The 15,878-nt window shown below is 45.9% G+C and overlaps 1 protein-coding gene across 1 annotated transcript; it reads left to right on the top strand.

The window, feature by feature from the left end:
• Positions 1-12,295: 12,295 nt before the first annotated feature.
• On the top strand, positions 12,296-12,901 carry LOC139434886 (uncharacterized). The gene has a single exon (XM_071204929.1). The coding sequence runs from the start codon at positions 12,296-12,298 to the stop codon at positions 12,899-12,901; it is 606 nt and encodes a 201-aa protein (XP_071061030.1).
• The last annotated feature ends 2,977 nt before the right edge of the window (positions 12,902-15,878 follow it).

Here is a 15,878-nt window from a genome sequence, read left to right as displayed (position 1 = left end):
GTGTGTTAAACAACCTCTGTGTATATATTGTATTTATTGTGTATTAGCACTATGATTCATAATGGTTTTTAAGTTTTGGGGAGACTGTTAACTAATGTTGAAGTACTTTAGTTTATAAAGGGATGGAGTCTCACACAGTGTCTGTGAAGGTGTGTGTGTGTGTGTGTGTGTGTGTGTGTGTGTGTGTGTGTGTGTGTGTGTGTGTGTGTGTGTGTGTGTGTGTGTGTGTGTGTGTGGTGTGTGTGTGTGTGTGTGTGTGTGTGTGTGTGTGTGTGTGTGTGTGTGTGTGTGTGTGTGTGTGTGTGTGTGTGTGTGTGTGTGTGTGTGTGTGTGACTGTGTGATCCTGTCCTCCTCCCCCCTTCCCTTGTATTGTTCTCCCTAAAACACAGTGTCAGGAAAGTTGGGGGAGACTGTCTCCCCCCTTCCTGCCATCGCTCTATGTTTTTTTGTTGTAATGCCAGTAGACAGAGTGGTGGAAAGTAACTTTAAATAGGCATTTTACACCTAGAATAAAACGAAGTTCGGCCATGTTTTTTTTTCTGCAGGGAGAAATGTGAAGATCACGTGACATAGACGCCAGCCATTGGAATGAATGGTGAAAAAAAACGTAGGGATCTTACAATTTCAGAGGCGTTTTCGTAGAAATACTACGTCCTACGTTGTGGACCAACGTAGTTATTACACGTTTTTTTGTGACACTGGGTTGGATTGAACGGGGCGAAGTGCTGGAATACTTCCCAAACCGGAGAACAACTCCAGCACATTATCTCTGACGCACGGGGTCGATGCGCGGGCTAATGAACCACCTCTGGAGACTCCTCCTGTGGGGGAGTCCCAGGGGGATCACCACGTGACCAGCTGACGTCATGCTGAGCAGCTGTATCACAGAGAGGGCTGTCACCACACTGCGGAATGTGACACGCCCGTGCTTCAGGTTTATGGAGGTGAACCAGTCGTCCTGGTGAACACATTCCAGCACCTGTTTGATCGTCAGCATGTGGAACACTGATAGATCAAGGATGGGTCTCACTCCCCCGTTTTTCCCCCGGAATTTAGAAAATAACGGGAGTAAAAACCCCTGATTTCCCTCCCTTTTGAAAAAAATGCCTTTTTCAACAGGAGTTCCTGCAGCGCGGAATGAAGCGCGCAAGACTCTGTTCCTGGGATGACAGGAGTGTTTCTTGTATCCCATGGAAATGCTGGGGGGAGAGGCTTCTCTGTGATGTGCCGTTATGGTCGTCATGGTGACGAGCCACGCCATCGCTGCCCATGAGGCAAAAGGGCTGCGAGGGAGTTTCCACACACTGCATTTCACTCCCTCTCTCCTCATGAGGCGCGTACACGCCCAGAGGATGAGAGGTGTGTGCATGCTGTCCACACGAGGCGTTATAACGGTGCTCGTGGATTTATTATGAACGTGTGTAGGAGGCATGTCTGGGACAGAGGAATGCCGCGAGCTCTGCAGCTTATAAACCGATAGGTTAAAACAGCAGGCTTCTGCAGCGAATGAACCACCTCTGGAGTGTCCCCCTGTTGGAAGAGACCCCGGGGGATCATCATGTGACCAGCTGACGCCAACGCCGAGCAGCTGAGTCACGGAGAGGGCTGTGTGGGTTGTGACATGCTGGAGGAGAGCTGTCAGTTCCTCCACTCGCTCCCGCGAGAGCCGCGCTCTGCTGGCTGAGTTTAATTCCACTCCAGATAAACGTTTGTCTGAGAAGGAAGAGGACAGCTCTTCTTCCAATGTATTATGAAACCCAGGCTTTGACAGATGCGATACGAGATGTAGATGCGATACGAGATGTAGATGTACGTCTGTAGAGCGACTTCCTCCCTGGAGCGAGCCAGCAAATAGCAGGTCGTCCAGAGGAAACCACACTCATCCCTCCTCTGTGTAGCGGCTCCAGCCTTATTTAATATATAAAGATTATATATTATTGAATTACAAGATTAGATACACTTTATTTGATCTAAAGTATTGATGTTTCTTTGTTATACTGTAGTAGCCTGTGAAAACCATAATACATGTGTTCAAATGCTCTTCACCAAAACACAACTGAAGTACTGAAAGTCCGTGAAACGTGTCTTTCTGTATTTGTGAATGAAGCGCCACCTAATGGTTAAATCCTGAAATTGAAAATCTGGCAACGCCCTCTTGGAAAATAGTGGGAGGGCTTAACATTCCCAGCCGCTGGGATCCGTTGGGTCTTTGGCAGGAAGCTGTTGGCTGGAGTCCTTTCTAGAGTGCTACATCTGTATAGGGCCCTGGACACACAGAACATGTCAAAAATATCACTTTTGGGGACCCGGTAATCCCCCACAAATACCACTAGGAGTGATGTAGAGTTATACACAGATTGAGTGGGGGGGTGGAGTGGTGAGCACACACACACACACACACACACACACAGATAATCTGAAAAAAGTCACTTTTAGGGACAGTTGATATTTTAAGGCCACAATACATTTGAGCATTTTGAATACACTACGACGGTGGTTTTGGTCCCCAAAGGGAAAGGCGTCCCCATATGACTGGTGTGTGAACTGATGAAAGTCCCCAATTTGAGCATAATAAACCCACACACACACACAGTTTTTTTCCCATAGTTTTGCTGATATAATTGTGTTGCTGTTGTGTTACATTTTCAATTTAAAACAAAAACAAATAAATGCGAGCTGGATGAATTATTCATTTACCATCTGTGTATGTGTGTGTGTTCATCTCTTCAGCTTAGCTGCTGATTCCTTCGTCAAGCGTGAGAGAGTAATTAATCAGATCTGAAATGAGATTCTAGAATTAAAACCATGGTGTGTGTGTTTGTGTGTGCGTGTCCAGTTTAGCCCTAATTAATTCTGACAGGCAAATTATATCAGCTTCCTCCTCCTCATCATTTTTCTGCTGCTTCCCTCTCTTCTCTCCCAGCTTCCCTCTTTTGGCTGCCCTTCTCTCTGTTTCTTTGTGTATCTTTCTCTCTCATTACATTTTTTATAATTATTTAAAACACTAAATGATTCATAAGCCTGAAACGTTCAGATGTTTGGTTTATTTACTGCTGAAGTTAAAGGTGTGTTATTATTCCTGTTGCTGCATAAACACATGCATTTCCCTACAGGGATCAATAAAGGTTTATCTTATCTTTTTGGATGGAGACAGGAGCAGGAATTACCTGTGACTGTTTCTTTTACATTCAAATATTCCCCTGTGTTTCTCTGAAAAGTTATCAAACTATAGTTATATAGTATGTTTCTTCATTCAGATATGTTTCGGCACATTTGTGATTTGCATCGTTTTGAAATTGCAGCTTCACTCAGCCTCTGTGGAACTCTGGTAAAGGTGAGCTCCTCAACTCTCCTTCATAAATACTATTGAAGTTCATTCCATATTTGCATATGTAACCGGAGATACATGTCTATTCCGACTTGTGCATCTCTACATTGACAATGTGGCCGTAATAATGACTTTCTTAAGTGTTAGTCAGTTGTTGTGTTTGTATGATATTATACAACATCTGTTGTAGAGAATACCAGGACCAGGGACTTGGACACGTTAACATGACCCAGCGGTGTAGTTAATACAAAATAATAATATCAAACAAAACATTACTATTAACTTTATTGTGAAATTAAAACAGAACGGTAAAAGTTTCCGGTCTATTCTGAGCCCAATCTCTGTAGATAAATAAAGAACTAAGGCAGATGTTTAATATTTAATGCAGCCGAACCATTTATTACAATGCATTTGTATTATGACTTTCAAAGAGTAAAGCAAGCACTACACTGTAAAAACTGTTGCTTTGGTAAAACTTAAATAATATGTGTCAAGTGATTCCAAGCAATTAATATCTAATGATAAAAATAATACATTTCAATAACATGCTTTAACCACTAGGTGTCCCTTTCTATCAGCTGTGCACTGTTATGGTGTAAATACAGCCTATCTACCAATATACTACATGCACTAGGACCAGTGACGTACTTCCGGCTCCGTGTTAGTGCGGCTCGTCTACTTCCGGTCCCTGCCGTTCACGGTAGAGCGTATGGTTTCAAAATGAGTGTACGGAAAAAAATATTTAAAACAGAGCATATGCAAAGGCAAACTCTGAACATTGCTGTGTCCCACTGTGGTCAGCGTCGGCGAAATGTGGTCAGCGTCGGCGAAATGTAATGGTGTTTTGAGTTTTCATGGCTTTCCAACCCAACTCAACCTAAGAAGACAGTGGCTTGTAAATATACGCCGGGAGAACTTCACCATCACTTCTCACTCCAAGGTCTGTAGCAGACACTTCGCCACCGATCAGCTAATACATCCAACGACACTTGATGGTCGAAGGAGGCTCGTTAAAGATGCCTTACCTATGCTGTTTGGGTGGAACAGCTTTACTTTAAAAATTCCACGGCCTGGTGTGTGGGTAAGAAGAGAGCGGCCCATTGAACCGGTCCCTCCTGAGGAGCACGAACAGCCCTGCGATCTCACTGATCACGACTACTGCTCAGTCCCTGAACCATCTGCACTGGATATGTCTTATTCAGCGACTGAACGGCCGGTCCACACGGCGGCGTGCGTTGAAGCTTCCAACGCTTCTGCCCATTCACTTTGAATGGGGTGACGTCACTTTTAGCCAAACTGCATTTTAGGAAGTGACGTGGAGCGATGCTGGCGTTGCTGGCTTCAAAAGTTGAGCAATGTTCAACTTTTGACGCCTCGACGCCAATGAAATCCCGTTTATGCAAATCTGCCAGTACAAGCGCTAGCCAATCAAACCGCGTGTATGCTGGGAGAGACTACGCAGGTCATTTCCTCATATTCAAACAAATGGAGGGAAAATTCATTATAGCGGTCGTGAATCACCCGGTGCTGTATGATCAGTCTCTGTTCATCTACCGCAGGGGTTGGGAACCTTTTTCCTCTCAAGGGCCATTTCAATTTTTTCAACATCCTCCGAGGGCCGCACAAATGCTTAAAAATCACAGCCCATTCATTTGGCCTTTCTTTCATGCTGTGCAAAGAAAAAGCAACCTCTTAATCCAGATATCTTGCCATGACTCGCGCATGCATGCACGTGCACGGTGTGGCATGACCACCAAACAGAAAGATATGGACACAAGATGTGTGCAAATGTCTTTAGTTTCCTATCCATGTGGACATGATTTAAGTGGGGGTGGGGACCTAACCTCCTCTAGGGGGGTCCGGGGGCATGCTCCCCCGGGAAGATTTATTTTTAAATATTGAAGTTGAAAGCATCAATCTGGTGCACTTTGAGAGCAACATTAGTAGATCTACAGTATGGATACATCTCTCAACACCCATATGAAACAGAACTGTAAGCAGATTTACTTTTTCTTTATGGATATTTTACAAATCACTCTCCTTTCAATCTGTATTCTTGTTTATTAATAACAACTTTTTGTACTGTCATATAGTATTTTATACCTGTTTACTTTATTAAACGGGGGCCCCGTACTATGTCGATTCATGATTGACATGTATGTTCTGTGAACAGATTCTCAAGCTATGACAACCTCATGGCTTTCTGGTTTTTGATGGAGCCTTCCATTTATAAAATGGTGCGGGTGTCAAGAGCCAAATTCGCTGCCAAGATAAATGAAGAAGTGGTTACACTTGCACGTCCATCTACGGTAGGCTATGGTCTGAGTGAGCTTTCTTGGCTGATCCAGAGCCAGAGGTGAAGTGGGGAGAGGGTCCATGTGTTGTTGTTTACATTCAGTAAATACAGACCATAATATATTTAACCGACAAGCGGCAGTTAATAGCTTAAGAAGTATTAACTGTTTTTTCTTCTTTTACTTCCCAGCGACAACTGCTGCAGCCAATTGATGAGTTCTTTCTTTTTCTTGTCTTCCTGTCGGTTGGTTTGAAGGAGAGGGACCTGGGTCATCGATTTAATATTCACCAGTCCACTGTGAGCTGCATCATTGCTACATGGACAAGTTTTCTTGCTACTCTACTGGCGTATATTTATTATTTATTATCTATTTGGCTTACACCTGCAGAAGTCCAAGCGTACCTCCCTGATGCATTCAGTGATTTCCCAGACACAGAGGTGATCCTGGATTGCACAGAGCTGAGGTGTCAAACACCATCCTCTCCCCTCCTCCAAAGTGAAATGTATTCTACTTACAAATCCCACTGCACCATGAAAGCCCTGGTTGGCATAGGCATAGGCGCCGTGACATTCGTCTCCAATCTGTACGCTGGCTCTGCTAGCGATAAGGAGATATTCAAACAGTCTGGAATAGCTGCGTTGTTGACTGAAAACATGGCAGTGATGGTAGATAAGGGCTTCCTGATCAGGGATTGTTGCAAATGCAAAGTGTACTGCCCAACTTTTCTGTCAAAGCAGGTGAGGGAGACACAGGCCATTGCCAGACTGAGGGTTCATGTGGAGCGTGTCATCAGGAGGATAAAAGAGAACACACTTTTTGATGGTGTCATCCTCCTGTCCCATGCCTACAACATCACCCAACTATTTGCAGTAGCATGTATGCTGTCAAAGTAGGCTGGGCTGAAGACTTTTATTTTTGTCGCTGCTTTTAATTGAACTATTCATATCTTAAACTGCACTGTAACTTTTATCCATGTATTTTTTCTTTTAATGTTTATTTTATTAGCTTTTCTTTTTTAATGCTTAATGTCTTTCATTTTTTGTAAAGCACTTTGAATTGCCTTGTGTTGAAAAGTGCTATATAAATAAACTTGCCTTGCCTTGCCTTGCCCCGGAACATGAAGATCCATCCCACCTTCCACGTTTCTAGGATTAAACCTGTCCGGGAGAGTCCTATGATTTACGCCGCCCCTCCACCACCTAGGATGATCGATGGGGGTCCTACCTACACCCTTCGTCGTCTACTCCGTTCCCGTCACAGAGGAAGAGGGGTTCAATATTTGGTGGACTGTGAGGGCTATGGTCCTGAGGAAAGGCAGTGGATTCCTGCTCGTCATATCCTTAACCCTCAACTCATCCGAGACTTCCACCTGCGTTACCCGGAGCAGCCTTCTAGGACCCACGCTCAACCAGGCGTTAAGCCAGGGGGCATTCGTCCGCTACAGACCAGAGGCTTCGTCGAGGGGGAGGGGGAAGCGTCATCAGTCGAGGAGGACGAGGACGAGGATTTCCAGGAGGGAGAGGCCGAGAGAGCATTCTCAGATGAGTACTAACCTTTCCCCATACCTCAACCTTCCATCCTGTGTCTGTCGGGTTTTTGTTGATTCTTCTTTAATTATTATTTGTTTTGTATCTCTCTCTACTAGAATATTCTTAGACGTCAGGAGCCGTCCATTAAGGGGGGGGGGGGGGGTTCTGTCACATTCTGCTTTCTCACTCACCTATTTTCTGCATTAACATTCCTTAGTCACCTGGTAGTCACACCCTGTCTCTCTCTCACTCTGTTACACCTATCAGCTCTATCAGTATGAGTAGTAGTATTAGTAGGCCCACTTCACTTTCACCTTAGTGCCAGATCGTGCTTTGCAGCATGCCAGTCTTTCCCGCATTACCCTTCAGATTGCTCTCCCGGTTTCGACCCTGCCTGTCCCTGACCAGCCTGCCTCGCCTGGACCCGACCAGCCCTTTGCATACTATCTGCCGTTTTGTCTCCTACCAGCCTATTGCCTTCAATAAAGCTGGTTACCGACTATCCCTGGTTTCCCGTGTTCTGCATTTTGGTCCTCAGCTCGTTTGTGACAGCTACGGCGCTGCAACCGCTGCGGGACCATGGCATGAGGGTGTTTTTTTATCTGGACAACCTCATAGTCATGGCCAGGTCCAGGGAATGGGCAATGTTTCACACAGCCCAGTCAATCCTACACCTAACCAAGTTGTGTTGAAAAAGAGTTGCGGTCAATTGGAAGAAGAGCTCCCCCATACCTCACCAGCAGGTAGAATATCTGGGGGTGGTGCTCGATGCAGGCAGACTACGTGCCACCCTGACAGAAAGCAGACAGGCATCCCTGCTGTGGGCAGTCTGCAGGCTGCGTCAGGGGGCGACGGTGACAGCTTTGATCATCATGCAGACTTTGGGTCTCATGACGGCTGCTCACTCCGTAGTGCCACTCGGACTCCTGCATGCACGTCGCATACAGAGGTGGCTTACCGGCCTTCGTTTAGATCTCAAGACACAAACGACGTCTGGTGATCATCCCCCCCTCAGTAGAGAGCAACCTCCGATTCTGGGGGTCCCCAGAGAATCTGCGGAGGGGAGCTCCACTGGGGCAAGTGACCTCCTACATCACAGTCTCCACAGACACTTCAGTGACAGGACGTGCCTAGAGAGAGCTGCAGGTGGTTGCTGGCTTCTGACAGAGGCTCGGCACAGCAACCTCGTGGAGCTGCAAGCAGTGATGCTGGTCCTACAGCACGTCAAACCCTTAATACAGGGCACACATGTGCTAGTGAGGAGCGACAACCGCACACATGTCGTACATCAACAGGCAGGGCGGAGTCCGCTCAATAGCCTTGTTGACCGCGGCAGAGAACCTGTGGTTGTGGGTTTCACAGATTGTGTTGTCTCTAAGGGCCCTGCACATCCCGGGACGGGAGAACGGGGGGATCCACAGAATCCACCACAGCCTGTTACAGGCCAAAGTGTGCGGGATTCCGGCGATGGTGTGAAGGAAGGAGTCTAGAGCCTCTGTCATGCACGCTGGGCTCTATGCTTACCTACTTACAGATACTGGTGGACAGGGGGCTGGCTCATTCCACAATCAAGGTGTATGCAGCAGCCATCACGTCCTGCCATGAGGGATTTGGAGGCAGGTCAGCCTTCAGTCAGCCGCTTATGTCGCGGTTTTTACGGGGGGTCAGGAAGCTGCGCCCAGTAGTGCACGCCTCCGCCCCACAGTGGGACCTGCCGTTGGTGCTCGAGGCTCTGGTCACAGCACCATTTGAGCCTCTGGAGCTCTCCTCCCTGAAAGCACTGTTATGGAAGACAGCATTGCTACTTGCCTTGACTTCGGCCAAAAGAGTGTCCGAGCTGACCGCTCTGTCGGTGCACCCAAGCTGTCTTTTGATCCGGGGTGACCGTAGCGGGGCGACACTCAGACCGAACCCCTCCTTTACTCCCAAGAGCCTAAGGAGTTCGTTCAGGTCAAGGGCTATTCAGTTAGGTGGCTTTAATCTTCCACCCCATATTGAGGCCAGGGAGGCTAAATTGCACCTCCTCTGCCCGGTGCGTGCGCTAGCATGTTATGTAGAGCGCACGGCTGCCATTAGACGCACTGAACAGCTGTTTGTGTGCTTTGGGGATGGTGTGGCTGGAAAAGCTCTCTCCAAGAAGCGCCTAACAGGATGGCTATGCGGGTGCATTACACATGCCTATGGACGGGCGGGAAGAGCCCTCCCCACTGGGGTCCGTGCGCATTCTACACGGGCTGTGTCAAACAGCCTTATTCAGCAGCGTGAGTGTAGAAGATATATGCACGTCGGCGTCTTGGTCTACGCCAGGCTCCTTCATAACATTTTATCTCTTGGACATGTCTGGCTCCTTCTCGTCGTCTGTGCTTGCCGAGGCAACGCATGACTGGTGAGAGGGGGGGTGGCTGTGGGTCAGCAGGTGTCTGACCCCCCCCGGAAGCACTTGTGTTTTTCCATGCTCCTGAGGGACTCTGGAGACATGGTGCGCAATCAGCCCCATACAGGGCTGGAGGCAGGCTGGGAGAGCCTTCCTCACTATTTTCCATGCCCACTCTACACGGAGCGTGTGTGAGTGTGGGGGACGTGGTGCACTTATGTTTTCCCAGGCTCCTGAGGGACCTGGGGAACATGTAGCGCGGTAGGCTCCAGACGGAGTCTCCGCACAGATCTTTTCCATGCACACTCTACACGAAGTAAGCGTGTGTGAGTGTGCCTTATCCAAATTGCGGCCCCAACTTCTCTACGGTTACAACCGGATGGGAGGAAGTGGGGATGCAATGGATGTTAGCCAAAAGCCGGTCAGGGATGGTGTGGTGGGTCGATGTTGTTGGATGACAGGGCGTGTATACATCGGGGCTCCGCCCACTGTACTAGCCTGTGTGAAATATAACAGGGGGTTACGTATTGTAACCCTAATCATATAAACACAGGCGGAGCCCTCTACCTCGGGGCCCTGTCTTTCCTAGTCCGCTTGCTGAAGAGTGTATAGGATAGTGGGTGACGGGTGTAGCCCGTCACCCACTATACTGTGGGCCTGCACGCGCATTCAGGTAGGCTCGCCCCGATTGGCCGGGTACGTTTACGTAAACTCAGTAGGTGAAAGCACGCACAGCATGATAGAGTAGTACCCATAGAGTCCAGTAGAGGGCTCCGCCTGTGCTTATATGACTAGAGTTACAATACGTAACCCCCTGTTTCCCCACAGCAGCAGACGCACCTTCATGACGTCCACTGGCGCATCATAAACACGTCGGATAGTGAAAGTGCAGTCGGATTCTCTAAAGTACCGCAGTCTCTTCTCCTAAGTCCTTTTGAATTCTCCTATCCACTATCCCTTAACCCTGAAAGGGTCTGTGGGCAATCGGTGTGACAAAGCTCTCCCATCCCCCCTCAGATAACAAGCGGTAGTAAGACTATGTGTTTCAAATAATGGGCGAGCGATCGGAATGTGACAACTCTCCCCCGCTTCTCCATTGCCGTGTGACGGGGTCCAAACTCAGAGGTGGAAGAAGTATTCCGATTATTTACCTAGGTAAAAATACGTGTTAGAAGTAAATGTCCTGCATTCAAAATTGTCAATTGCCCAAGTAAAAAGTATTATCATCTGAAAGTAAAATGAATTATTATGTTATTCATATAATTTTTTACAACTAATATCATTAAGTATTTTTACAACTTATATTTAGAAATACTCCGTTGTACTTATTGATGCATCAATGTTGCATCTGCTATAATGGGGCTAATGTACAATATTACTTAATAATACAATACATTATAATATATGATATGATAATTTTATTTTCATTGTATTAATTTCTTATTTAATAGTTTCTCATTATTATTAATTTTATCCCTGATCTTATTTTTGATTAGATTAATAATGTATTAATCTGTGCTATCCTGTTTTTCACTCTTACCCTGTTGCTGTTTGAACTACTGAATTTCCCCACTGGGATTAATAAAGGTCCATCTTATCTTATTTTATCTTAATGTATAAGTTGATTTACTTCGATCTACTCTGTAAAAACACCACAACAATATTACAAGAAATATAATGCATATTAAAGCAAGCTATTGTAAAGGTAAAAGTATGAGCATAAAAAATAAAGAAGTGTAAACATTTACATTATTATGATTATTTAATATATAAAGACTATATATTATTGAATTACAATTAAGATAATAAGATTAGATATAATTAATTTGATCTAAAATATTGATGTTTTTTCGTTATAGTAGCCTGTGAAAACCATAACAAATATGTGTTTAAATGCTCTTCAGCAAACACAACTGCAGAGCTGCAAACATTACTGAAGTACTGAAAGTCCATGAAGACGTAAGTTGTCTTTGTGTATTTGTGAATGAAGCGCCATCTCATGGTTAAATCCTGAAATTGAAAATCTGGTAACGCCCTCTCTGCTGGGTTTTTGGCTGGAATCCGTTGGGTGGAGTCCTTTCTAGAGTGCTACATCTGTATGTGCTCTTCATTATGCTTGAAATGTCAAAACAGCTGTGGAACAGCCATCTCATGCGGTCGTGCCCTAAAGTTATTTCTTTTGCGGGGTCAATTCGAAGTGAGATTAAGATTGTTAAGTGTTTCGTATAGATTTACCTCAAAATCCATATGACTTTGCTCTGGGATTAGATTCAAATTATGAATGCAGACACAGGGACTTTATTGCTTTGTATGTTGCAGGCCTGACTATACTGTATTACAGAAATGGATGAAGATCTGCCTGATACCTTATCATGGTTTGAAAAACGGATGTCCATTTTTCTATTGGAGAGATTATCTCATGTCTTCAGAGAAACTCTGTGTTGTAAGGTCATATCATTGCATGTTAGTTCACCAGTCCACTAGGTGGCACTGTGACATTGAAGTTGTTGCCGTTCAATAAGCATAGAAGAGGAACTGGGGGCTATGTTGTTATGCTAAGTATGTGATGAACCGGAGTCGCAGTTCGGCGCTACCAGAAACCAATAAACTCCACTATGCTCACCAGAAGCCTCCTGTGAGTTACTACATAATGGCGACGAGGATAAAAGTACAGCAGATGCCTGGTGGAAATGCACACAAATGAGCGAGACTGTGGAGTGGCTACGTTAACGGCAACAAACACCGGACAGTGGTGTGAGCTAGAAGATGGCGGCGGCAATGGAAGGAAACACCGCTCCTTTTGATAGTCAATCCCAGACGTGGGAGGAATATTGTGATGTTCTCCAATATTTCTTTGAAGCTAATGAGATCGAAGATGCAGGTCGGCAGAAATCTATTTTGCTCAGTTCAGTTGGCAGTCAGACTTACAGCCTTATGAGGAACCTTATCAGCCCGGCGAGGCCAGTAGATAAGACGTTTGATGAGCTTGTTCAGCTGCTGAAAGACCATTTCAACCCCAAACCCAGTGAAATTGTACAGCGCTACAAATTTAACTCAAGAAGTAGGAAGCTGGGAGAAACAGTCATGGAGTACGTTGCTTTGCTAAGGAAATTAGCACAAGATTGTAACTATGGAGACAAGTTAACAGAAATGCTGCGTGACAGGCTGGTCTGTGGGATTGGGGAGGATCGCATACAACAGCCATTGTTGTCAGAGCCGGATTTGACCTTCGACAGGGTACTGAAGCTGGCCCAGGCTATTGAGACAGCCAGCAAGGATGTGAGAGACTTACAGTCATTGGAGTCAGCACCATCGCACATGAGAGCACCTGAGGCATGTGCACAAGATGACGGCAAGGCAGAGCCCCAGTGAGCAGCAGCACCAGCATAAGGCTTGCTACAGGTGTGGCAGTGAGCAGCACATAGCTGGGGACTGTAGGTTTATTAAAGAAACCTGTCACAAGTGTGGGAAGATAGGCCATATTCAGAAAGTGTGTAGGTCAAAAGGCTCAGTTAGTGCTTCACAAGCAAAAGGGGGTGGAGTATATCAGAGATATAAGCATGTGAAAACTCAGGGAGCAAACTATGTCAGCCAGGGGGAGGGCGAAAAAGATGACAGACACAGATGAGGTCATGTTCACTTTGTACAAAGTGGAGGAAATAGACATACCGGCAGAGGAGCCATTTCTAGAAACACTGACTATTAATGAAACTGAAACACAGTTTGAAGTAGACTCAGGATGTGGGGTAACAGTGGTGAACCACTCAGTGTACAAAACCTTATGGAGGGGAGAGGTACCAGCCCTACAACCCTGTAGAGTGAGACTCAGAACATACACAGGACATAGGGTAAATGTTTTGGGAGCAGCTATGGTAAAAGTGCAGCACGTAACTTTCAGTCAGTAAAAAACCTACCGGTGGTAGTTGTGCCAGGGACGGGCCCTAGTCTAGTTGGCAGGAACTGGATTAAGAAGCTAGGTTTGCAGTGGAGACCTGAAAACCAGATTCACCATGTCAGGGAAGAGACATTGGAGGAGGTACTTGGGGAATATGAGGAGGTTTTCAAAGAGGAACTAGGGACATTTAAAGGGCCCCCAGCTAAACTATATGTGGACAAGGAAGCAACCCCCAGGTTTTGTAAAGTTAGACTGGTCCCGTATGCAATGAGAGGAAGGGTTGAGGCCGAACTGGACCGTCTCCTAGCCCAGGAGATAATTGAACCTGTAAAATATGCAGAGTGGGCAGCGCCTGTGGTACCGGTGTTAAAACCAGATGACTCAGTAAGGTTGTGCGGTGATTACAAACTGACTGTAAATCGAGTATCAAAACTGGAGCAGTATCCAATTCCCAGAATTGAGGATTTGTTTGCCAACCTGTCAGGTGGACAGAAGTTCACAAAGCTAGATCTCAGTCATGCATATCACCAAATCCCTTTGGATGAAGAAGCAAAAACATATGTGACCATACATACACACAAGGGCTTGTTCACGTACAAAGTGTTACCTTTCGGAGTATCATCTAGCCCAGCTATTTTTCAACGGACCATGGAGGGACTGCTCCAGGGCATCTGAGTGGCAATATTCTTGGATGACATCCTGCTGACAGGGAAAGACGACGAAGAGCATCTGCAGACTCTTGTCCTTGTGTTGAAACGGCTACAGGAGGCCGGTCTCAGGCTCAAAATAACCAAGTGTTCGTTCATGAGTGAGGAAGTGATGTTTCTAGGTCATAAGGAGGATAATGACCGGCGGCCGATCGATCGGAGCCTCCCTAATTATTACCAGACATTTTGACCGGCAGGTTTTGAATTTACCGGTTTTTAATAAATTTTACCAGCTAAAAACCGGTAATTCCCGGCTAACGGAAACCCTGCTTCAAATGTGACAGAGCTCAAAGCATATCTAGGACTGTTAAACTATTATAACAAGTTCCTGCCTAGTCTGTCAACCACCCTTGCTCCAGTGCACACACTGCTAAAAAAAGACACAAAATGGCAGTGTGAAGAGGCACAACAGACAGCGTTTGAAAAGTCAAAAGAAATGATGCAGTCAGCTGAAGTGTTGGTGCATTATGACCCAGAGAAGGACATTGTGCTATCATGTGACGCATCACCATATGGATTAGGTGTTGTGCTCTCACATCGCATGCCAGATGGAACTGAAATACCCATTAGATTTACATCACGGACATTAAATGCTGCAGAGAAAAACTTCCCAAAGAAGGGAAGTACCACAACAATGCAGTACCACAACAATGCAGACGCACTGAGCCGCCTGCCCCTACCAGAGAAACCTGACCTGGGGAGGCCAGAAGAGAGGGTTCTCATGCTGGAGAGTGCTGACATCACACTTGTGACTGCTGACTAGGGTTGGGTACCGAGAACCGGTTCCGGTTCGGAACCGGTTCCAACATTTCGATTCCAACGGCATCATTTGGAAATGTGAATTTCGGTTCCGCTTTTCGATGCCTGATGAAATGTTTCTCGCCGCTCTCCGTAGCCTACTGTATGACTGCGGCGGGGCGGGAAATGTAGCGTTGTACCTACACTTCCTACAGTGTAACCTGAGAGCAGGGCCGGCCCGTTGCACTGGCGTTATAGATGTTCGCCTAGGGCGCCAGATCTGTGGAGGCGCTGCGCTGACAGCTCTGGGAGGGAAAACAAATGTTTTGACCGTTGGTGCTCATCCTAATTTTCGGCCTTGATGTAACAACATTCATAATTAAGTAAATGTAACACCCTTTTTCACCCCGGTTACACGTTTCATTCGCCCTGTACGATGGGCGCTGCAAGTGATGAAAATGGGGGATGTTGGCTTATCTGGCGCCCGCAGCTCACAGCCAAAGTGCGAGTGAGCGAGGGAGAAAGGGAGGGTGCACTGGGACCGGCGCTGTTGTTATTAGCATCTGGTGCTAGCTGCTCTAACGGAATAAGAAGATGTTTCTACAATGATGTGGAGGGAGAGTCCTCTCCAGTCAGACTGAGGCTGATAACTACAGCTCAGTGAGGTAAAGGACTCTGAGGGTTTAGATAGTTCACTTTAGTCTAAGTTATCTCAGTGGGTCTCAAACGTTTTGATCACAATTTATGTAAACACATATTTCCAAGGCACTAAAACAGGTTTGAAATCATTCCAATGTAAACTATAGGACAGTAAACCAGACATATCGTTTTAAACTGGAGAGATACAAAAATATGCATAAATAAAATAGTAAAATAAGATATGAATGAACAACAAACATAAAATATGTTACATGTATTTGTTATTGGTTATGCTCACATACTTATTTAATTATTCAAATGTAAACCGATCTTTTTCATATGGGTGTTTATGTACCCCCTAGATCTAGTC

Source organism: Pseudochaenichthys georgianus, chromosome 12 (genome assembly GCF_902827115.2).
Source record: "Pseudochaenichthys georgianus chromosome 12, fPseGeo1.2, whole genome shotgun sequence".
Classification (NCBI taxonomy): Eukaryota; Metazoa; Chordata; class Actinopteri; order Perciformes; family Channichthyidae; genus Pseudochaenichthys; species Pseudochaenichthys georgianus.
Note: the sequence above shows the minus strand (reverse complement) of the source record. Positions and strands in the feature narration are given on the sequence as shown.

What these genes read in the sequence shown, in the direction of transcription:
- LOC139434886 (XM_071204929.1), top strand. Translation starts at nt 12,296, where the DNA reads ATGGCGGCGGCAATGGAAGGAAACACCGCTCCTTTTGATAGTCAATCC.